The following is a 24,172-nucleotide window of genomic DNA, read 5'->3' as shown; positions in this document are numbered from 1 at the left end:
TATAAACATTGATTAGTTGGTCATATACTATATAAATTCCCTGCGTTAAGTTTTTTTTACAAACAACCAATCATATTTGATTACTGACATAGGTTTTTTGCTGGAACCGTCAGAAATCACTGAACAGACTATATAAATATTGATAAAGTTGCAAGCACATATTATAGTTTTACCGTTAATTGTTTGTTACTCAAAAGAGAAGTCCAAAAAAAGTTATTATCAATTTTTGACTTTATGCATGACCTTTTCGGACTAAACTTACCATAGTTCTAGATCCTGGTCGACCGGGAACATTAATCTCACAAGTGGCTGAACAATTAGATGGAGCAGGTGACAAACCATCATCAGTGCTGCCGCCCGTGTGTGTGGTGGTATCGGCAACAGCGGGTGGACTTTGATCGACCGAAGCCACCGGGCTTAACGTTGTGGTGTCCGGTGGGCTGCCCGCTGACAGTGTGGATGTTTGACAAGTCACTGCTTGCGAGTTTTGATTAACCGCCGTTTGGGTAGAAACCGACTGTCTATAATGTAAATCATCCTGTAGATTGTTGTTTCTATGTTGCTGGTGTTGTTGTTGGACGATCAGCGCGTGCATCTGCCCCTTGTCGGTGAACAGAAAATTTTGTTGTTCCTGTTCGTGCTGATTATTTTGATGTTGCTGGAAGTTTTGAAGCTGTTGTTGGTTTGCTACCATCGTTGTCTGTTGCTGCACTATGGTAGTATTTTGTTGGACAAACGTAGTGTTTTGTTGTTGTTGATTTGAAGAGGGGGATGATGCTACTTGAGGAGTACAAGGCACCATTAACGTCTGACCCATTTGACCATTGACTTGGATAAACTCTTGTTGGTTGGCTTGAATTTGATTGTTTGACCTCAAGTGTTGAGGGGAGGTGTTAAATGTCACTTGTTGAGACGGGCTAACACTGGCTACTAAAGGACTTAATTGGCCACTGAACTGAGCCCCGTTAACTACAAACTGGCCACCATTGGGGGATAGAAATTGCGCACCTGGACTGTGTTGTTGTTGGATGATTTTTCCTTGGGATGTTGGAGCTCTTATAACCATTCCAGCTGGACCAGTAGCTAATATATTCTGTCCTCCATTGAACATGTTATTACTTTGTATTGGAGTTAAAACATTCTGGCCGTTAACGTTTTGAATTTGCAATTGCATTCCCAAGTTTGTCGTGTCTTGTAAAATGGTGGCGGTCCCGTCCGCGTTCATCACCATACTACCTCCTATATTAGGAAGGATGAATTGTTGAATGGGGATGTTTTGTACAACTCCGGTTGTCCCGTTGATTAATCCAACTGGTTGAAGTAGGTTGATTTGTTGCGTAGGTTGAGAATTGGTGATTATTTGTTGAGTTTGTCCGTTCATCACGATTTGTGGAGGACCTCCGTTTTTACTAGGGACTATAGTCAAAGCCTGCATCACTGGGGTTGTCGTAAGCCCTTGAGGACTATGCGTCATCTGAATTTGCTGCGGAAAGCCTTGTTGATTTACAACTACCCCTCCAGAATTTTGCTGCGCTGCTATATGCAACATTCCAGCCACAGTCTGCGAGGGTAGTTTACGTTTCTTGCCTTTCTTTTTCGTATCAGGTGAAAGCAGGGCTGGAGCCCTTCTGGCTTCCACACCGTCGAGTTGTTGCTGAATCAAGTTTCCAGTAACGATTTGAGGCAGTTGCATATTCTGTCCGACTGTCATCCCTTCCATAGTCATCGTAACGCCTGGCTGGATTACGAACGGTGTTGGTAAAGTGTTTACCAACACAGTTTGTTGTCCTAACACTTGTTGAGCCACCGCCGGTATTACTTGGGACATTGTGGCCGTCACATTAGTTACCATCGGCGATACGGATATTGGAGGCATAGAGCTGGATACCTGTCAATGTACATTGAGTTAAAGAAGATATTAGTAATCAGTAAAACTATGAAACTTACCACTTTAGGTGGTGGAGGTGGTGCCATCACGTTTGCATGTCCCGGTGCAGTACTAGCCATAATTAGTTGACCATTCGACGACACTAAGATATGACCTGGAGGTAATCCCGTCGGAGAGTGCTTCAAGATTTGTGGTGAACCCTGACTAGTCGATGGTTGTTGAGAGTGAGGCACTTGTATGCTACTAACTACACTTTGAACCATCTCCAACGGACTTTTGGATACGTTAATGCTGATTCCTTGATTAGGCGGTCCGACATGCGTGGGTTTCTCATTGCCGGCGTTTATGGACACAGTGGCCGTGTTGGTACGGCCGGCCAAAACTGAAGTGATGGTATTGCAACCGGTAGTACGACCGCTGGCCATGGTGGTCACGATTCCGATTCGTTCTTTCGACTGACTAGATTGGAAATCCAATTTGTGACACTGCTGCACGTACTCATCACGAGATTGGGCAACGATTTGAACGATTTGCCCCTCTTGATTCTGTATACTGAATCCCGCCGGAATTTTCTGTGTTTGTGGAGGTGTTGGAGTTGGGTTTGGTGTTGGCGGATCCGAATCCATGGGAGAAACATTGCTGGTACTCACGGTACCGCCCTGAATTGGTCTAGTATCCGGTGATGCTTGATTCACTAGTTTTTCAGAGTACATAGTGGAGGTTACAGGATCTTCAGGTGTACCTGATCTAACTTGTCTAATTTTCTGTTGGTGTTGATGGACGTAAGTATTTGAATCGGAAATGCACCCTTGACAGTGCTGTTGTTGTTGCTGAGCAAGCATTTGTTGCTGCTGTTGCTCTAAGTGCACCACACTGCTGTCTACAATTTGTTTGTGTTTTACCATGTTTTGTTGGTTGATCCTCGTAGGTTTTGCTACAACATTGCTGGGTAAAGGAACTTCACCGTAATTTGGATAATTCGGATTGTTATTAGCTCCAGTTTGTCGATTAATTGTGCTGTTTAGTAGCGCAGTTTGTTGGGCTAAGTATCCACTTGGGTCTTCCATAAATGATGGACTCGACGCGCTTTGATTATGTTGTTGTTGCGGCATTTGCCCCATTACCACCTGCCTGTTATTACTTTCCATAGGAATCTGCCGGACATCGATATTAGGACAAGGAACTTGATTGTTACGAATCTGGCAAGTTTCTAAAGCTGGATGATACTGCCTTTTGACCAGTCTGTTCACTTTGACCTTCTTTCTTCGCAGCTCATCTTGCCAGACTGGATTCGGTGGTGTGTGTTGGTGAAGTGGGGGTACCCTTTCATATACATTTTGCTGCTGCTGTTGCATGTGCATCATTTGGTTCATTTGTTGCTGGGTTGGCATTCGGTGTTGCCAATGGAACTTTTGTTGTTGTTGTTGTTGTTGCTGCTGCTGCTGTTGTTGTTGTTGAGCGCGAACTCCATTAAACCCAAACTGTCTATTACTACTTTTGCAAGGATCCACCAACTCGTATTGTGGTTGATTTACGAACATTTTATGTTGCATTTCTGATTCTTTGAGCGGTCGTCCAGGTCCGCTAGGCTCAACCGGTTGAGTATTCATATACATCCTATTATGCTGTTGTTGTTGTGACTGTGCATGGAACATATTTTGACCCTGTATAATTTGGTTTTGACTTTGGGGTGGGAAATCCTGCAGGTTGATGATTTGACCGTTGGGTCCCAGCACTTGCTGCGAGTGGATGTGAATACTAGGACCTGGAGTGTTGGTCGGCGTATTGGTTTGCACTCCTTCAGCTACCACCACCGGAGATATGTTCATCATGCGATTTCCACCACTGGACGAATCGTGACATCGCATCAAAGGATTCTGTTGTTGGCCATCAGGTACATTTTGTAAATGGCCATGACTAGTTGTGGGGTTTTTGGAAGGCCAACCCTAAAAAAATGAACTTTAATGAATATCAACAGTGAAAGGAATGAGTTTATTTTAATTTGCTGATAATACTTAACCTTTAAATTCAATTTAAATAAAAGAAAAACTACACACCTGCTGCGAATTTGTCACGATTTCTTTGTTGAACGCCTGTTGCTGTTGCTCCAAAGCGAGTTTCTCACGTTGCGCTAGTATCTGCGACATAGAAAGTCCACTTTGGGATGACATTGGTATCCCAATTTTTCGCCTTTTTTTCTTTAACTCGAACTCTAAAAATTGAACAAAATTAACAATTAATTCCAACCAGTTATTGTGATAACGTGCAGCTGAAGAAATAAGGTCGACAAAAAAACAACCCCAAAATACAAAAATAAACTGCTGCTTGTCAAGAGTTATTAACTTCGAGGCCCATTCTCAGCCTTGACAAGATACGAAAACACGTGTATCATAAAAGTAAACCAATAACGAAAAGTATATACATATGAGAATGTCATGGCATCCACAACCAGTCAGTCCGCTTTTAAAGACCGGCTCCGGTGCAACGGCAATTATAAAGCCAGTTAAAAATTGAATTACAAAGTAAGGGGCGTTAAGAGACTATTAAGCAACTATTGGATCTTTATTATGACATGTTTACAGCCTGGAAACCAAACAGTTTTCAGTAACCTAATCGTCAAAGAGCGCAAGAACATACTTGCACGAACAACATGGCATTTTATGATTGCAAATTTGAAAAACTAGTTACGTTATTTCTTTATTTATATACTTAGTCATTGTCAATTATTATAGTGTCTATAACAGATTTTTTTTATGTGAAATTGAAGTTTGATGAAGTCTCGTTTTTGCTATTCATTCAATCCTGTCTTTTTATTTATTGACAGAATTTCTAAATTCGGTCCTGTTTCAGTTGTAAAATTATTAGCTGAAAAAAAAGACAGCCTGTTGGTAATGTGGTGCCGCTCGTTACTGATGGGATTCGTATAGAGTTGGCATATAAAATAGCAGTGAGAAACAATAAGCGAGGATCGTAAAGTTTTATGGGATTATGTTACGCCGGACTTATTTGGAAATTAAAGCCGTATATCGATGACAACGACCGCTTTCGAATCGTTCCAGTTTCTTTCCCAGAGAGTGTTGTTCAACAAACAATAATTAATGTCCCGATAAATTTGACGAAGCGAAAACCGAATCTCCTACCTCATTGATGATGATATAGCAACAGAATCGTAAATTCTCATTAGGCAACAAAACGAGTATGAAAAACTGGTTTTCACTTCCTGTCAAAATATTGATCAAAATTAATTAACGTTATATGAATCAACCTGTTTTGTAAATTTCCAGCTTGTTTTTAGAACAAGGCTAATTATTATAAAATCATTTTTATGACAGGTGAAATTAATATGTTTATGAAACTAATTAGGAATATAATTACATAATATTATATTACAGATTACAGTAGACGTTAAAGTAAAGTAAAGCTATGTTATTACTTAATTTACCAGACAATATGACATAAGGAAGGCTTTACAACAATTAATTGTCATTTATTTGGAATCTTTGCTTTACATGAATAATAAAAATATTGAAAACTAAACCTGCACGTATATTGTTTGTCAGAAAATAAGTTCGTGCCTCCGTTAATGGTATTGAAACGATCTCCCAGAGAAACAACAAATAAATTTGTGTCTTAAAATTGCCGTTTCGTGACCAATAATATTAGAAAGGTTAGTTGTGGGTATTAGATCTGGTATAGCGGGAGGCCAAAGGTCAATGAATAATAAAGGAATCGTTCTTGAAGTTATGTTTACCGTTATGGTTTGCCTATACATGGTTTTGTATTTTCTACTTTAGGAGTCAGTATTAAAATCCATTTTTCTTCAGAACAAATTAAATACAAATATGTAATTAAAAAAAAACGCGAGACATTCTTCAGCGGCTGACGCACGAATAAATTTCAATATTTCGAACGCATAAATACATACATAATATAAATTTATAATCGGTTTTAACTGATTCCTGAAATAGTGGTGTCTGCGAGGCAATAAAATAACGATAAACATGGAATGGAATATTTGCCTGAATTTTTCAACCGATAGACTAGCATTCTAAAAATTCCAAACGAGTTTATATCGCGTAACGGATCTGCTATTATGGGATACAAGAATTCACTTTTCCTTGAACGAATCGTTTACCTAAGTCGTATTTGGCTTCATAATTAATAAAATGTAATTGTTATGTATCTCTTACATTGCTGATCGATTGGTGCAGTTTTACAATTGCACAATGTAAACCAGATTCGAAAGTGAGATGTTGGTGGAAAATATTGTTTACAACAAATCAAAAATTGTACTAAAATATTAAATGTCGAAACATAAAAAGTACTAACTTTGACGTACCATAAGTTAGTGTAAATAGACCGTTGTTAGACCACAATTAGATTAAAAATGGTTACATAATTAATAGGAACGTAAGCACGCTTAAAATGCAAAAAAGGGTTCCGTGTTCAGCGGCATTCCTTTTTTCGTTATATTTTATATAAAATAACACATCCTTCTTAATGTGTCGATGGTATCTTGCAGTTAATAAGCAATCGTGTGTCACCTGCGTCTGCTTTTGAAACGGTAGTTGCACCTTCACTCGTTGTATAATCTCATTAAAGGTAATTGTTCGACGAACAATCATCGCCAACATGGATAGAGTGTGGCTATAGAATTAGGTTTGGAAACCCGTTGCTACATTCAAATTGATTGTTTATGCAATAATAACTGTACATAGATGATTATTAGAATCTTTCTCTTTGCGAATTGCGTAACAACAAAGACACGTTCAGGTTCTGTAATCTTCCAATTTGATCACTCATTCCCACTTCCGTCTCTCGCCAATCTAAGTCTTATAGGATTTTTCTTTCACAGTCTGTTAGCAGTATTAAAAAGAAATAAAAGAAAACACATCGCAATTTCAGCGAAACTTGTCGAGAGAGAGAATATATTTTTCTACGACGCGAAACACGATACGCTTTTCAATTTGCTCTGGGAATGGAGGAAATGCCATCAAAATGTTTGTGATGGATCGAAATTACTTTTAAGGAATAATAATTTTTCTTTTAGAGTTCTCGACATGTTTGATATATATTTTATTATATCATTTTGCGGAGGTTACGCTTCAAGATTTACAAGTTAAAAAGGCGTAACAAATCACTAAGTTCAAAGAATATTTAGGAAGCATATTGTAATGAAAGTGTGCTGCGTTCAATTTTGTAATAAAATAACAGCCAACATTGATTCATATAATATACACAGGTTGTTTATGATCTATAATAAATCATCGAAACGTAACGGTATAGGCACACAATCGGACAATAATAATACCTTACGGTTCATTTCTTTAAAATGTCAGCTTGTGGGTGGACAAACTAATAACGTGTCAGCTTTCTCTTTGTAGTACCAACGATCAATATACTTACATTCCCTTCATATATGTTTTATTACTTTTCACATGAAACAAAAACACAAAGAAAGTATCACGTATTTTTAAGTCTGTTTATACCTAACTGTTTTAATCATCAGAATTTTGTATTTTAATGGTCTACACAACTAGGGTGTAACAACCAATTTGATTGTAATTTTTAATATTCCTCAGGTCTTTTAGAAATTAAATAGTTTCTCTATCTTTAACGAGTTTAATCTAAAAGCATAAAAAGCTGACACTTTATGTGAGTTCTTTTTACCTTAAATATTATGAGCAGAAAAGAAAAGAGCCTCCGAAACGGTCGAGCCAATTGCTGAAATCAAAATAAACGATTTCTTAGATAAATCTCGATTCAGCGCAGTTTTCGTGGTCGTTCCATGACAATTTAATTCCAAATTGGAATTGGGAGAGGATTTCCAGAAGCACTTAAGTAGGAGTATTTATTTTTTATGGAACTTGAGCCTCTTCCAATTTAGTTAGATGTATAAATTGACAAATAACGGCTCATTAGCTCGGGCTTAACTGACCGTGATAAAACACAACGCCTGATGGCAATGTTTGCTCTCGACTCTCTGAAAAGCTTATTAAAATATTATCTTGTTGAAGTCGTTGTACTGCTGTTTGCCGAGACGGCAAATATGCATACCTAAACAGACAATGGCGGACCAACATTAACTAACGGATTCCATCCAGCTAAAGTGGTACTCGTGGTACTACCACATAGGCGCGGCGCGCTATTAGAATAAAATCTCGAATTGAAAAACAAGCCTGTTTGCCAATTTTAGCATAATGTGGCAGTAGCTGCAACTGATTAAATTCAGTCTCGCGAACACCTTCCGAGAATTAATTATAAATTACAACGTTCAGTACAAATTCATTCCATGATGATGACCATGAATATCATTCATTTAAAATTCATTATTGCTGCTCTGGCACTGAGTTTATTACTGCAACGAACCGTGACTGCGTTTATTCGCACAACTAACTTTTTTTTCGCCTACGATATTTCATTCCTTTTACTATGTAGAATACTCTACACAGATATACACACGGTATTGTTTTCAACGGGAGAAATTTAATTTCGCGGTGTTGAATGCTTAATTTATTCACAGCTAAACGTTTTTTACTGCGAGAACATAACTGCATTGTACACTTGGTAATTAATTAAGTATGCGAACAAATACAAACAAAAGCAAATTCTTAAACTGAAACAAAAGTTGATATGTTCAAGCCTAATTTATAAAACAAGATTTTAAGTAAATTCAATTATTACTAATAGTAAAATTAAATTATTTTTTTTTATAAACTTCATCGGTCAAGCATTGATTGATTCTATTTTTAGTACTAATATTAGTAGTACTACAAAAATTAGATTTTGTTTTATAAACTTAAATAAAAAATCTGTGAGGTATAATCGTGTATTGCATTACTTCCTATTCAAGTGTTAAAGTTGCTTGTCTGCACTCGCACTAAAAAACCATTTAGAATGGAAAGGATGACTGCAAAAAAAATAAGTTTTAACGTTTCCTGATTAGATTTAAATTGATTATTTCACAGGCAGAATGAAGAAGAAAATTTTGAACGTTGGTTTTCCAACGTTGACATCCCAATTGCGGTTAGGTTGACTATTTGTAACTTGAATTTGTTGGGTTAGGTTCAAAACTGTGATAAAAGTATTGGTGTACTGTTTTAATGACTTTTTTTAGAGAAGGATACACAAACATCTATTTAAAAACTAGGAGTGAATATGAATTATGTTGGCAATAGTGATCGAATGATGAATGATCGTGATTGGTGAGTTGGCGGTATGATTTGCACAGCAGAAATCATAGCCGTTTTCTAAGTTTTCTTTCGGTTTGTGATTTCGGATCCAAACGCGTTATGATTCAAGAGTCACGTGACCACCATGTGACTTTAAAATTATGGTGTCATGTGATTTTTCATAACTCGTTTGGATCCGAAAGAAAGCGCCTCATGTCACTCAAACTCATAAATCAAATCTAGTGATTTTGTTTGGTAAAAGGTCTCGTTTTGTTGTGTATGTCAGTCTTCTTCATGCGTTCCTCCTAGTTTTTATAAACAGACTATAGCGCAAAAACGACACAAAACAACTAACAAATCGGTACTTTAAAAAATACAAAAATGTGTGTATTTTTTTTTTTGCTGTTCTGAAATATAGAATAAAAAATTCTAATTATTATATAAAGCATTTTTGGAGAAAAGTAGCTCTAGTAGTAGTGTTACAAAAAAAACAAACACAAATTGTTTAAATGTGACTAGTCAAACAACTTAGGTCAGACGGTTTTTTGTATATTTTTGCAAAAAATTAATCAACATAAGAGGAGCCCCCTTTACGCGGTGCATTTTGATTGATATTAATCGGTTCGTTGGTAATCGAGTAGCACCCAATTATCCGGTTAACGTCTAATTTGGATTGGCAAAAAAGGCATTCGATGCAAATCTGATAAATTTATATTAGCATCGTTCAATTCAGGCCGAGCTGTGTGGAACGCAGACTAGATGTAGAGGGCTGATTAAAATTTAATTAGATTTTCTACCTATAAAAATGAATCAATCAACATTCTATTAGGATAAATTGGTTTGGACGTGATATCTTCTTTACATTTTAAATTAGGGTCTGCGGCAACCACTAGGGAGCTACAGAGTCAACAATTTTGACGTCAGCAGTATGTACGGACGGATATCAATTGGCTGGCATTTTCCACTACATATTTCCCATAAGTAATAGTCCCTACCCACTTCTAAAGGGAATTTAATTTCCCAGAAAATGGGATCCGAAAGTTTTCCAACTTGCCAGTATTTAGCAGACGACGACGTTATATCCCCATGAAAGATAATCAGATCGCGTAAAAGCAATTTTCTTTTCCTTTTCCTCGGTCGTTCGTCTTTTGTATTCCGAGCGGTAACCGAGTATCCTCAAATAATGTTTATGTCTTTACCATTTTTCGGTATATACACGCTACAAGAGACATTATTTAGGAGATACGTTTAAAGGGTCTTTGAGATTGGAGGAGAACGCTTTTTATTGGAACCTTGTGTTTTTTTTGAACGAGACTCAATTACAATTTGTATGCCTTTATGCTTTGAGATGCAATTGTTGTTGCAAAGGGATGTAGGAAGGTTAAAAACCGCGTCTCTTTTTACCGCACCACATAATAGAAATTGACATCGTTATCGATACGTTGCTAGTAACTAACAACTTCGTAGAGTTAAGTGACAATCAAAGATTTATTCTCGACCATTAAACGACAGAAAGAGCGGAGATTTCGCAAGAAGGAAGCGTCCGTATTCTCGGGCTGATTAATAGGACACGGTCATATCTTAGGCGTGGTCTCTCTCTGATGAAAAATGTCCCAAGTTATGGGTTGAGCAGCTTGGTAGATGCGATTATTTTCTCACGAACAGATATTGCACTCCAGATAATAATTTTAAATGTCTTTCCTCCCTGAAATGTTTACGACTCGCGTCTAAAGTATATTTGACGTTTGCGCTTTAATAGTATTGCCCGTCACGATTGTCTGATTTTTTTTTAATAAGCTGCCCGGATTAGCGTGACATGTCACGTCATGAGTAATTACTGAATATTACTGAATTTTAACTAATTTCTCTATTCTGTGACTCTGACCGAATTGAGAGAAATGGAACTTTTCTAAAAGTGCGGTCCTAAGAGGCCACCTATTCCATAAAGTTTCCAAGTTTATAAAATCGTCAACACCAAAGTTCGAGGCCCGAATAATTCAACGTTATTTTATATCGTGCAACGTTTGGCGACGACTTTAACCCTTATCAAGTGACATGTCGCAAAGATGTCGCCTTTCCCGCGGGACGTATTATTGATCCCCGGGAAGACAATCCCGGGCCAGACGAGTTCAAACAATCCGCTACATTGCATCTTTAGAGACCTCTTTTGTCGATTAGAGAGTTACGGCGGACGTTCAGGATGTTTCACTTTTATTATTTAGACAAAACGGATATTAAACATCCCAGTAAAATCGGACAATTAGCTAGGTAAAGGCTACACTTGTGTAGGTCATTGTCCGAATGCTGCTGCTGCTACATTCACATTGTTGCTGATGCACTTTTAGGCCAGGTGGTTCTTTTCTATATCCCTCGAGGCATTATACTCGGTTCGATTGCCGGTTTTCTTATGTAAGAGAAGATGCCATCTTCGTATCTGTAGTCCACATCAACTACAGATTTTAACTTTTAAAACGTCATTGCAGTAACTATCAGAATAATTTTTAAGTCCCAAAAACAGATTTTCGCTACTAGAAATCTATTTTTACAGTCTGGCATCATCGTCTAAACTTTTGATGGGCAATAACTTTTTCTGCCAAAATGTTGAATGCACGTTTTTTTTTCCTACACATTTCAAGCTGCTAGAAAAATTGAACGTCCATTTACAACATAGCACCGGCTACTTTTTAATTTGTTCCCTTTAAAGAGGAATGAACTAGAAAAATGTGCACTATAAATCAACTGTAAAACTTTGTGAGTGTGTCAGAAATAAAACTGGGAAAACACTTTTTGTGATCGACAATTTTTATAGCGGGAAGTTGGAATTACCCTGCAGCTTGACGGGGGAATGAAAACGCTTCACTTTGAGAATTGTAAATTATAATTTTAAGGCCTTTTATAATAGTTGAACGTTAAACGAAGGGGGGACGCGTAATCAACGTTTTATGACTGCAAATTGAATTTACGGGGCCACGGTAAAGAAAACAACCATAATTGAGACTTGAGAATCGTGCGCTATTCATTCAGTCCGCACTCACCTCAAATTATATTTTTATGAGTCTACCAAACGCTAAAAGGGTATTTCTTGAATGTTTCACGTTAATAAGTTTTTAGTGTATATTTTCTGATTATTCTGTTTCCAAAATTTCGAGTTAATAGAATGTAAAAATTGTAATTTTATTGTTTTTCAAAGTGAGTTGGCCAATATATTGTTTAGTTAAATTACGTACTTGTGACGTCGAATTTGTATTTTTGGAATCAGAAGAAGATCTATCAATTAATAAAAAAATATACAGGGTGTTTCTATATTAATCTTGTACATTTTTTCGTCAATAGCATTTTCTGGTGCTTTGACTTAACTGCAAAACTAAAGCCGCGATAAACTGTCTAAATATACAGTGCGTACTTTTTAGCGCGTCAGAAAAATGTCACTTTCTGCAACATATTTCGTGCAAGATATTTTTTTATTCATGAGGACTAATTGAGGAATACAAAACAAAACCCCGACGTGTACATTGATAATCCCATTTCAATGATGGGCTTTCTCTTTATTCTCTTTTAAACGGGGCTTAACTCACGCCCCTGCATAATATCTGAAACCTGCATCTGGTGCATTAACAATCAAACTCATTATACGCGGCCCTGCGTCCACTACACAGCCCATGTGAAACAAAAGAGCTTCATGACGGTTGATGGTGCCATTCATGCGTGTAATAACAGAATAAAAACGGTGGGGAAATTTTGAAAAGGGCCTCTCACGAATCTTCGTTCTCTTCAGTTTTTATTTTATTTTTTTGACTAATTACTTTCTCGATTAAAATTCTCCAAAAAAAACAAAAGATAGCACAAAGCAGCCTTTGCGGTTAGAAGTTGAAAGCTTTACGAGATGTCATAATAAACGTGAACCGTGTGCTCGTCTCTAGTACCCCCCCATTCTTTCAATTTTTTTGAAAAGTAAAAAATTTTAAAGTGCTTTTTTTTTGCTTATTTCACTTAATTTAAGGTTTTTTTGTATAAATATGCCCTTTGCTGTGCATTGGAACCCTTATAGAGCAAAATAAAAATTTGCCAAAATTGCACTTTTGACAAAAATTGAATTTTCAGACTTTTTGAAAAATCGTAGCTCTTTTATTTAAATTCGCAGAAAATTCGTTCCAACGCCATTCGAAAAAGCATAAAAAATACTACAAAATGGGTTAAAAATGGCCTCTGTAGCTCCTCCCGTTACCGAGATATTGAATTTCAAAAAGTACCTAAAAAACCTCTCTAATACCCCCCCATTCTTTCAATTTTTTTGAAAAGTGAAAAATTTTAAAGTGCTTTTTTTGTGCTTATTTCACCTAATTTAATGTTCTTTTGTATAAATATGCCCTTTGCTGTGCATTAGAACCCTTATAGAGCAAAATAAAAATTTGCCAAAATTGCACTTTTGACAAAAATTGAATTTTCAGTTTCAAAAAGTACCTAAAAAACCTCTCTAGTCTCGACCGTGTGTATGTCCCGGATTGGCCAGGTCACCAAAAGCGAATTTCCGGACTCCATCCGGTCCTTTCCAGCTTAATTCTAACCGTTTTGTCAATTAAACTCTGGAAATGCGTTTTAAATTTCCAATTTATTGGCGCGTCGATATTGCGTTTGATTTTGACTCTCTATCTCCCGTTTCAATTAAGTTTCCATGCCGAAATAGACGCGACATTCAATATTAATTCGATGTGTGTGTGTGTTTGCCTAGATGTTTTTGTTCCCGTTAATTATTTTGAGCGGATGCCGTTTTTGGGGTTCTTTGTTCCTCGTTAAAATCGGTTTGACGTTGATTGCCCTTTTCCCTCTAAAATATAATCCGAGTACAACTTTTAACGCATCACCTCTCGTCCTAATTAACAAACAAAAGGCGACTTTTACCTTTGTTTCGGTCCCATCTAAACGCTCCACTTTTGCGCTCGGGTTCTTGACGTTTTTCTGTGTTCTTTGTATTTTAATCAAGATCCAACTCTTAATGAATATATATTTTGACCGGACACTTTAAATGATTTATTAATATCTTCCCTTATTCATGTAATGCCGTTGGCTTCTGTAATCTTAATTTTTTATTGATTTCCGTTTGAAATTCAATTTAAACCTAATTGGGTGCATTTAACTTTCGATTATAAAATTCAAACAACAACATGGGTTCGACCTCCTGCGCGCGATTTTGTATCGACAAACACAAATTTTATTTATGTGGATGTGTGAATTTAACTTTCAAATTTCTTTTAACACATGCACGCGAAGACCACACAAAGGAGTTCTTGCCTCGATGGCGATATATCTTGGTCGCAGTTCATTCAGAACGTTATGAGGGGACGGGAAAAAGATTCATGGTCGTCGTGGATATTTAAATTCCACACGCCAAATCTTCCACAAATCAACTGCTCCCCTAAAAGATATATTAATTTTTTCGACCCTACTTGACACTTTTGTTCAACTTTTAGGAAAGATAAGCCTCAGTTTTGCGAGCGCCGCCTTCAGAAATATGTTTTATCGACCAAAGTTTGAAAGAACGGTCAGAAAAAGTTTTTGTAGGTCTTTATACAGATATCCGAATTTTTGAAAGAGTTGTTTTTGAGCAGTTACTGAAACTCTCTCCGCACTAGAGTGGGAAAGATAAATTATGTTAATTTATGTATCATATTCTAAATTGTTATTCCATATAATAATTGTTTATGTATTATTAATATTAGTAAGAAGTAGATTAGAAGTAATGCATCACATCAATAACCCATTTATGGTAATCAAGTTTGTAGGTCGTAATTATGTTTTATTTGTATAGTTAATATTTCTAAGGTGCAGTTATATTTTAGTTACATACATATGAATATGTCTAAAAGAACAATATTGTTGAATTCAGTATTATTAAAAATTACTTTTTCAATTTTAATTTATCATTTATTTTTAATTGCTGTTCTTATTACGCTCGTAGAAAAAATGATCAGTCGTCAATATCAAACAACTTGGAGAATCTTACATAGAAGAATCGGAAAAATCCTGACTCTGGAGCCTGTTGAAGAATAACTAAGAGCCCCAGCAGCTCCAGTGAAAATAACAAGTATGGATAAGGGCTTAGGTTGTATGGATCCCCATGATAAACAGTTATTATCACATAAGCTAACTTCGAATAAGTAGATTAGAGGTAATTGTTCCCTATTATTAAAAATTGCTCTTTCAATTTCAATTTATCAATTATTTTCAATTACTGTTTTTTCCAAATATTGGAAACGCTCGTAGAAAAAATGATGTTCCTTGGACAACTTCAGTCAGCGTGCGGAAACGTATCACTTTCCGCACGTGTTAGGAAAATAACTATTTCAGCTCAATATACTTTTACATCTTTTGGCGTTAATTCCTAATAGGAAGCTCTTGACAAATTCAAATGGGAAAAAAACATTCAACAGTAAAAAACCTACCTTTCCTCATTTTGGCAACATCCAAATCGGGCGGTTTGTAATCCAACGAGGCCATCGCCATTATTTTTCGCTTGTGGTTGCACAATTTTGTCAGGTCCCCCGTGTTTGTGTCCGGCGACAATATCCATGGTTTGGCTATTACCTAGAATTAAAATAAATCGTCCTGGAATCCAATTATTGCAAGAAAAACAAAAATCAATGAATTGTGGAGTATTCTCACGCACAACAAATACAAATTTTAGAATCTTCTGTTCTTCTTATGGGAAGATTGGTTCGGGGTTTAGTAAGTGAATATCGAGGTCAAGTTATACAAGAACGAAATCAGCGTTTACGTGTCTATATACCCACATTGTTGTACAAAAACCGCTTTCGTTATCGATCGGCTCGAGCTCCGTGCCGTACTTAAATCGGCTTTTGTCCTCGTTAATTGGATAAAAATACACATACCGTTTTGCCCGGTAAGTTGACTTCGCCTTTTCTTTATATCCAATTTGAAAGCGTCCACACACTTTCGTGATTTAAAACGGCTAAAGGTCACGTGCTCAAAAAAGAAATCACTCCGTAAACGCCAATCGATTTGCCAATACATAAAACAGCCAATCAAGTCTCAAGCTCCCATACATTATTCAACATTTAATTAGTAACGTTTAACTTGTTACACGCATAATATGGTCGATTTACAATTTAATAATGCAAATTGAAGCTTACACGCGCAATAAAAACAATGCTATAACTGAGATTTGTTTAATTAGTCAACCAACTTGATTTGCACTAGTTATTTAAAGGAGAATCCAAATACATATTCATATAGCAAAGCCATATTACTACGACTATTATTGATAATTTGATTTGATTTGTTATAGCAGGCAAATTCGAGGGAGGGTTAAATCTAATAATTCCCTCATCATTGTCAATGGCCAAGAGTCAGGGATGTAACGAGCGTAAAATTTCATTGACAACACCATATCAACTGTAAAATCATCAAACCCTGTTGTAGTTCATTGATAAATCCTGAAATTATTTATAAACCCTCTTCTCTTACAGTAAACATTATTTTATTAGCAAAAATTTGTCAAATCAAACAGAACCTGTTGATACAATAATTTAGTGCCTATAATACAGAACCATTTAGGATTGTTTGCATGCCAACCGCCTTTTCGTGCATGTTTTATATTAGCATCGACAAAATTATACAGTGCCGCCTAAAATTCGAATAAATCTTTTTCGGAATCCAATCCAATGCCACACTCACTCAACAATGTTGATATGGTATAAAAAACTTTAGTGTCTCAATTTATCATTACGAAACGGTTACATCAAACTCAAAAAAGTTAAGGCTAATTTTCGGTCTGACCAGTGTATAAAAAGTTCATTTCCAATATGAAAAGGGGAGAAGTTTAAATCGCTTTTTGCAATAACGTCCGCAGGGGAAAAACGAAAGTTTTCGAGAGGTCCAAATTAACGTTTCCATTCCAACTTTTGCCGACGAGCAAACATAAATTTAAATAATTGTTCCTCTTATTGGGTTCAGGGGCGAAAATTTCGTTTTCGCATTACTCAAAAATGTTTACTTCTTTATTTACTTCGTAAATGTTGACAAAAACAATAGTTGTGTAGTGTTTTTTAAGAACAAAACGATAAAATTGTGAATTGTGCCACTTTTATTACGGTACAATATTGGATACTACATCAAAATGAACTGGGTTACCTATAAATACTAGCATTAAAAATAGAATCACTGGAAAATCCATTTTTATCGATAACGCCCATTCAGTAGGATGAATCATCTTTATTAACCATGTTAAAGGAGTTTTTCAGAGGATTAAAGAGTTTTATGCTTTGTCGTTTGTTTCTTTATTGTCAAAAGAAGTTATTTTTACACACTAGGTGTAAGGTATACAATTTTAGCGAAGTTTTAACAGTCAACAGTGCAAACAAGATGTGTATTTAGCAAAGTCACCTAAAAGAGTTTTAAGTAGGTTGAAACAAAACCACGACAATAGAAATTTATCATAATACCGCAAACATGTAAAGGCATAATACCATTTAGTTAAACACGACATGATAGTAAACTAAACTCTCTAAGTTTCGTGTTCACGACCCCCCAAACCCATTTGAATCTATTAAAGACACCGAAATTAATTCGGCTTGAAGGGGTTTTCGTGCGATTTTCGCGTTATCAAAACTGTGTACAAAAAAGTCGATTTTTACTGAATAAAAATGTCGATAATGAATATTTATGCCTCTTGATGCGAACACGTCGTTTTTGAATTAATATCCCCAGCCTTGGATTGTCTGTTGGGTTTACTTACCTGGGTGAAGGTTACCGTAACAATGACTATTAAAACGTCTCTTTAGCAACGTTTAATTAAGTATGACAAGATGATTGAGATTGAAGTGGTTTCGTGAATTTCGGGGTTGATGATCTTGATCCAACAATTAGCGTTATTAATGCCTCTTTAGTTGTTACAGAGTTTTAATTTCAGTTAAAACAAAATAAAAAGACTTAACAAAAAAAAGGCCAAAAAAGAAGTTGAAAATTAATATCAGAAATATGGCACCTGCAGCTTTTTTGTTATTTGGCTCTCTCGTATTTCCTAAACGGGCACTATTGCTGGAAGGTTTTAGTCGATTTAATTGGCGTCCCGAATTCAGGAAACAAGCTCGTCGCGCTCCCGTTCGCCATACGGAATAATGGGATCGGGTAATTTAATTAAAATGAAAACTCCGTCGGCCCTAATATTAGAATTTTCCGTGTCGCTATTATAAGAATTAATGCAAACGCGGATTGCCAGTGGCGTCCTCTGGAACTTACCGATTATAAATTATGGAAAGATCGATAACGCGGTCCTATTGTTCGCCAACCTCCGGAGAAATAAATAATAAACCAAACCCTCAAGGCCCTTAAGTCCAATTTATATTGCGGAACGGAAACAAATAGCCGAGACATTAAGCATAGTAATAGGGAGCTACTAAACGTATATATGCATAAGGTAATTTGATAGCTCGTTAAAAGCTAACTGGTTTAATGCGCCTGTTTTGTTCCCCTCAGAGGATAATTGTCTGGAATAAGCTACATTTAAACAGTATTACAAGGTACACTCCTCCGTCACTGTTTTCTAAAAACAACTATAAGCTACTTTCAATCAAATCGGGGATTTTTAGCTTCGAAATCGAGTCGATTTCTTTGCCGCCATCGGAATACAAATACGGCATATCAATTTCGCGAAACCAACAACGGAGAATGAATTTCTGACAGTTGAGTGGTTGCGCGCTTTTTCCTCCCCCGTACCCTTTCTATTACCACAGATTTGTCAATAAAACCGATGGATTTTCGAATTTATATCAAATACGAGGGCCGTAGAAAATTATACTACCGCGGTAGTAAATTAATTGACAATTTAATTATATAATTTGGAGGCTTTCTTATTCAATTATCAGCAATAATATTACAGGGTGGTCCTGAGAAAAACCATAATTCTGATAATTCGATGGACACCAACAATGCATATTTTTTTGGATTCCAAGATATTTCATTGGTTCATTTGTTTGGTATCGTATCGACTTTGGCGACTACTCAAATTTTCAGTTTTTTCATTTTTGTACTTTATCTAGCAGTTCCTGGAGGACAACCTTGTATAGTCTAAAAACAGCTTCATATGATATTACTTTTGTCAGTTTTTTTTCAATCAGTATCAGTATACAGGGTGGTCCAGTTTTAAGTGTCAATAATTCACCATTTGATAGCCAATCAAAAAATAAGTTGACTTTCATTGTGTCATTTTTCTGAAAAACGTTTCCTAAGGAAGATACAGTCCTCCAAATTTCAATTTAAAAAATCGTTTTACAGTTTAAAATTCAAGACTTGTGAAAGTCCAAATTTGTACTGAATAGTCTAAAAACTTGCTTTTTACTATTAGGAATAGTCTTATGATTCGCTTTCTCAGACTGCCATCCTGGTTGAGTGTCTGAAACTGGCATTCAAGAACTAAAAAAAGTCCGGAAATCAAGACAAAGATTGTACATGAAACTCATTTTTTACTACTAAAAATAATATAAAAGTTGACTTTTAATGCTAGAATTGACTTTACTAGGACTAAAGAGAGTCCAAAAGTATATTTTCAAGACTTTAATTGGTATACAACTGAATTTTCTGGACTGGACAACAAGTCTAGAAGTAAAATTTTCGGACTATTTTATTTCTAAAAATTAGTTCTCAAAACTATTATTGTAGCATTTGGTACCAAAATGTTTTACTTGTATTACTGAAGAAACTTGACTTTTGGAAATAGTCTTAAACTCGATTTTTCAGTCTTAAAAAGCACTAAAAACAGTCTGAATTTCTTAGAGATGCTACAATTTATTGCACCTATGAGTGTAGAAGTCAATTTAATAGCGAAGAAGCGTGAAATAACATTTTCAAGATTATAGTCAGTCGACAAACTGGCTTTTAGGCCTGATAAGTCAAAAACTTTGTAAAGATAGTCTTGAAACTCGATTTGAGGCACTGAAAACAGCCTTAAAACACTAAAAACTAGTCTAGTTTATTAAGAAATACCCGAATTTTTAGCACTGAGGTGTCTAGAAGTCGATTTAATAGTGACAAAGCTTGGAATCCTATTTTAAGTCTATGAAGAATGTAAAAAGCACGAAAAGTTCATTTTCAAGACAATTTTCATGAATCTAATGTCAATGTCCTGCATCTAAGACTATTTTCAAGACTAAAATATTGAAATGTGTCTTCAAATTATGAAAACTTACTTTAAATGCAAATTTTAAGCTTCTGATGTCACTTTTCATTAGTTCAGTCACATTTTGGGGTTAAAGTCAATTTTTAAGGTTTAAATGTATGAATTTGTAGTAACAAATTCTTGAAAAAGTAGTTTTTATGTCTACAAGTCAATTTTTAGTATTAAAGTCTCTCGATTTGCATGAAAACTGGTTACAAACACAACTTTTAAGCTTCTGAAATTTTTATCTTTTCTAATTCAATTTTCAAAACTTAAGTCTTTTAGTTTGTCTGGAAACTATGAAAACTGGCTACAATAATATTTTTTAAACTTCTTAAGTGAATATTCCGTTTCCAAAACAATTTTTAAGTTGGGTTGGGTTAGTATTGGGTCTTTGACCGTAATAACGTGTAATAAAGTGCTTGTTCCAAATTTGATCAATATTGCTCCAACGGTCTGACCGTTATGACAAAAAAAACAACGATTTTTTAAACAGAAATTTGAAGGACTGTATTTTCCTTAGGAAGCACTTTTCAGGAAAATGACATAATGACTGTCAACTTATTTTTTAATTGGCTATGGATTGGTGAATTATTGACATTTAACACTGGACCACCCTGTATAAAACTTGCCAGCCTTAAATATCTTTTTTTTATTCACTATATATGGTGTGTTGAAAAGCAATTAAATGTTTTTGCGAAAGAATACTGGTAAACATTGGTAAGAGTTGCATAAATAAAACTATACAGAAATATGTCAATACCGAGTAAAATCAAAATGACAGGTTTGATTTTAAACTCCTCCCTTTTTAAAATGATATTTTTAGAAAGGTTACTCCCGTTCATCCCACGGATTTTTCCAGTAAACGTCCTCTTTCCAGAGCAGAAAAGCTATTACCTTTGTGTTTATCAGACGGCAGCCGTTCAAAATAATATTTGTAGACAACCCGGGCAAAATCGAGCGCTCATATTTCCTTTTCGTCGTTCCCTTTTTAAGGTTTTATTCACTTCTGGCCAATGAGAACGGGAAAACGAAATTTCTCGGTTCGACAATGGAAATAAATGTTTATCTAAACTCGTCTAGGAGTTTTTCATTCGAAATGAGATTTGAATTTTATATCACTTTAATCCATTTAGAAACTAAGTAGGAAACTTACCTTGGGATCAAAATTGAATACTGTGTCGTACTTAAAGTGACACTCGAGGCCGCACTTGCACGTCCCAGATGTGAGCAAGTACTCCTTTACCTGATCCAATGAATTTAAAGCTGTATTACTGGGACTGAAACAAAACAAAACACCTTTTACTATAAAATGTTTGTACCAATTTAAGCTATATAAAACTACTTTTTAAGTAAATCTACCATTCCTCCACAAAATAAGAGAAAGACAAACCGTTACACTAAGTATGATCAGCATAAATAATCGTCCTAAAACCAGGCGATTACTGCTGACACAGCCTTATTTATTTTCTCAGTCTTGTCGGGCATTATCCTGCCATCAGACCTAAAACTCTAAAACCTTCAGACTTTGTCAACCCCCCTTAAAGCAGTCTGCTTTGTGTTAATTGGGGTTAATTTAATAATATTCATGACTGTTGGTTGGTTTAGAGTTATATGTGAACAGATTAGAGTAAATGGAGAATATTAACAGCTCAATCAAGTTTATAGTTCTCAAAATAAAATTAAGTATTTAGTTAAATCCTTACAAATAAGAAGGGAATTAAAAACACGTTCTCTTGTTTCACCTTTGTTTTCACCCTTCCACATCGATTCGGTCTTGGAAAGGGTCTGACCTTTAGTCGACAATATAACGCCTCTTTCGCTTGTTTCCCTTCCATCACGGCAAGCTTTTAAAACGTTTCCTTTATTTGCCGAATTGATTTTATTCAATAAGAATCCTTGTACAGAACCAAGTCAACCAAATCGTATTAAAAGTTAGACAAAGGGGTGGAAGAAACATTGCAGATTTGACGTAGGAAAGCACGAAAAACGAGTTTACAGAACTGGCTTTTACACGCTTCGCCCAAAAGAAAAATGATTTTCTTTGTTGGCATTTCCACTGCATATAATATCGGGGAGATAAATTAATATCGAGTTCTGCCAGATGCTCGAGCCGTCCTGTCACATTCCACGGCGTTAACCAGACACACACAACGTTCGTCACGGTTTGTTGAAATATATCGCTACCGGCGTCTTCAACCTACCCGTATGATCTGTCTTGCTTTTACGGCCTTAGGTGGTAAGTTATGTAGGAAAATACCTATAAAGCAGTTTGTGCAATGATTAAGAACCCTTTTTACGTCATTCCAACCAACGCAGCTGGTTTATTACGTCCAGATTTTGCTTGTTAGTTCACTCAAATTACTAAAGCATTCTAAAATTTACTTTGTGCCTCTCGAATTAAAACTTTCCCTTATACCAGCCCTGTCCTGTACAAAATCCCGGGTTGGAAACATTTTCTTTATTCAAACACACACACCGTCTTTACATTTAAATTTGACGGCCGCCTATCCAGATGTTTCGATACGTACAATGGATTTGAGTAAGAGAGTGGTTCATTCTAAACAATCGAATGAGTTGTATAAGCTTGGCTGACAACGCAGAAGTGTATTTGGGAATCCAGAAAGGAAACACAAAACGAACGAAGGGCTTTATTTTTTTAGTAGTTTTCTTGAAGACAAAGATACAAATGAAACCATTTTAGTGGTTAACTGTTGTTGGGATATAGGCATGAAACACAATGACATTTTCCACAAATCTATAGAGCCAAATAAGTTTTAAGTAATTAACATGCAAAAAACAAATAGCAAGATAAAGGGCTGCCTAATTAGGGCCGCTTTACAGCGACTAACTGTGTAACCCCATCATGCCATCCGAGTCCGTAGGGCTCTCCGGGGATTCGATAATGAATTACCTTTCGTGCGCGTGGGCTTCAGTTGACAGGACGTCCTTTGTACTTCGATTTCAATCTGTTTAATTATCATTTAATCCAGTACTGGAATAGATAGTTTAAAGATGAAACTGTTCTATTTCCAAACTTAATAAATTTATTAAGCACCATCATTTGATTTGAAGATTAGGACGCAAAAAAATATGAAATACGTAGTCTAACATAAGAATTAAATAAAAAGATTCAAATTTTATAGTAACATTTACAACTCCCGCTAGATATGACGTAGACGGTTTTCAACCAATTAGGTGCGAGGAGCCACTTCTATCATCAGCTTTTTCTAGGGCCACTTTCGTGTTGCCAGTTAGTAAACTTTTACCGATTCAAATTAATCTTGACAAATTAGAAATGATAAAAGACGGTCTTTATTTCTATAAACATCTCAGTGTTTACAGTTTTTAAGTTTCTAACAAAGACATTAACGTAAATAACGTAAATCAGCTGACCGGAAGATGCTCTCAATGCTGTCCTGTAAATTACCAAAAACCTACAATTTGACTACAGTGTCAAAGTTGAAAAAATAATATCGTTTTTTCTAAATACATCCGGAACCGTTTGTCGCACTGAGATCAACATTTCCAGGAAATACAACTTTTTAGTAAATTGATTGATTTCACATAAAACAGGGATTTTGAATTGACTGTTTTTCCTTTCCCTTAACTTCTACGTTACTGGAAAATTGTGTGTTTTGAAAACGTTTTCTAAAGTTTTGGAGTGATCTACGACAAAAATTTTGGTATTTTTTCCAAAAACAGACTATTTTCGAAGAAAATTTCATTTTAGGATCAAAAACAATTGTTAATTCTTTAGTGTTACTGTAACTTTTAATATTCAATCATTTGTTAAATTTAATTCTGTCAAACATAAGTAAATCTAACTTTTCTTCATATAATTAATATTATATTGTTTACTTATTCATTCATTAAATTGTTCTCCCTTAAGTTTGTGTTTTATTCCCAAAATGTCTGTCATTGCTTTATGCAAAACCAATC

The 24,172-nt window shown here is 35.7% G+C and overlaps 1 protein-coding gene across 7 annotated transcripts in view; it reads right to left on the bottom strand.

Annotated features, from left to right (window-relative positions):
• sba (six-banded) overlaps window positions 1-24,172 on the bottom strand; it is a 40,381-nt gene that overhangs the window by 3,890 nt on the left and 12,319 nt on the right. For all 7 annotated transcript variants that reach the window (XM_081983098.1, XM_081983100.1, XM_081983099.1 and 4 more), the window contains 5 exons: window positions 21,387-21,510; window positions 15,501-15,642; window positions 3,946-4,100; window positions 1,948-3,834; window positions 263-1,888 (listed from right to left, as the gene is read on the bottom strand). In XM_081983098.1, the coding sequence (XP_081839224.1) occupies window positions 263-1,888; window positions 1,948-3,834; window positions 3,946-4,100; window positions 15,501-15,642; window positions 21,387-21,510 (3,934 nt within the window). The remainder of the gene's footprint in view (window positions 1-262; window positions 1,889-1,947; window positions 3,835-3,945; window positions 4,101-15,500; window positions 15,643-21,386; window positions 21,511-24,172) is intronic.

The sequence above is a fragment of the Ips typographus genome, linkage group LG6 (assembly GCF_016097725.1).
Source record: "Ips typographus isolate SLU linkage group LG6, UJ_Ityp_2.0, whole genome shotgun sequence".
NCBI classification, from domain to species: Eukaryota; Metazoa; Arthropoda; class Insecta; order Coleoptera; family Curculionidae; genus Ips; species Ips typographus.
The sequence above is the reverse complement of the archived record's forward strand: the minus strand, read 5'-3'. Positions and strand labels throughout refer to the sequence as shown.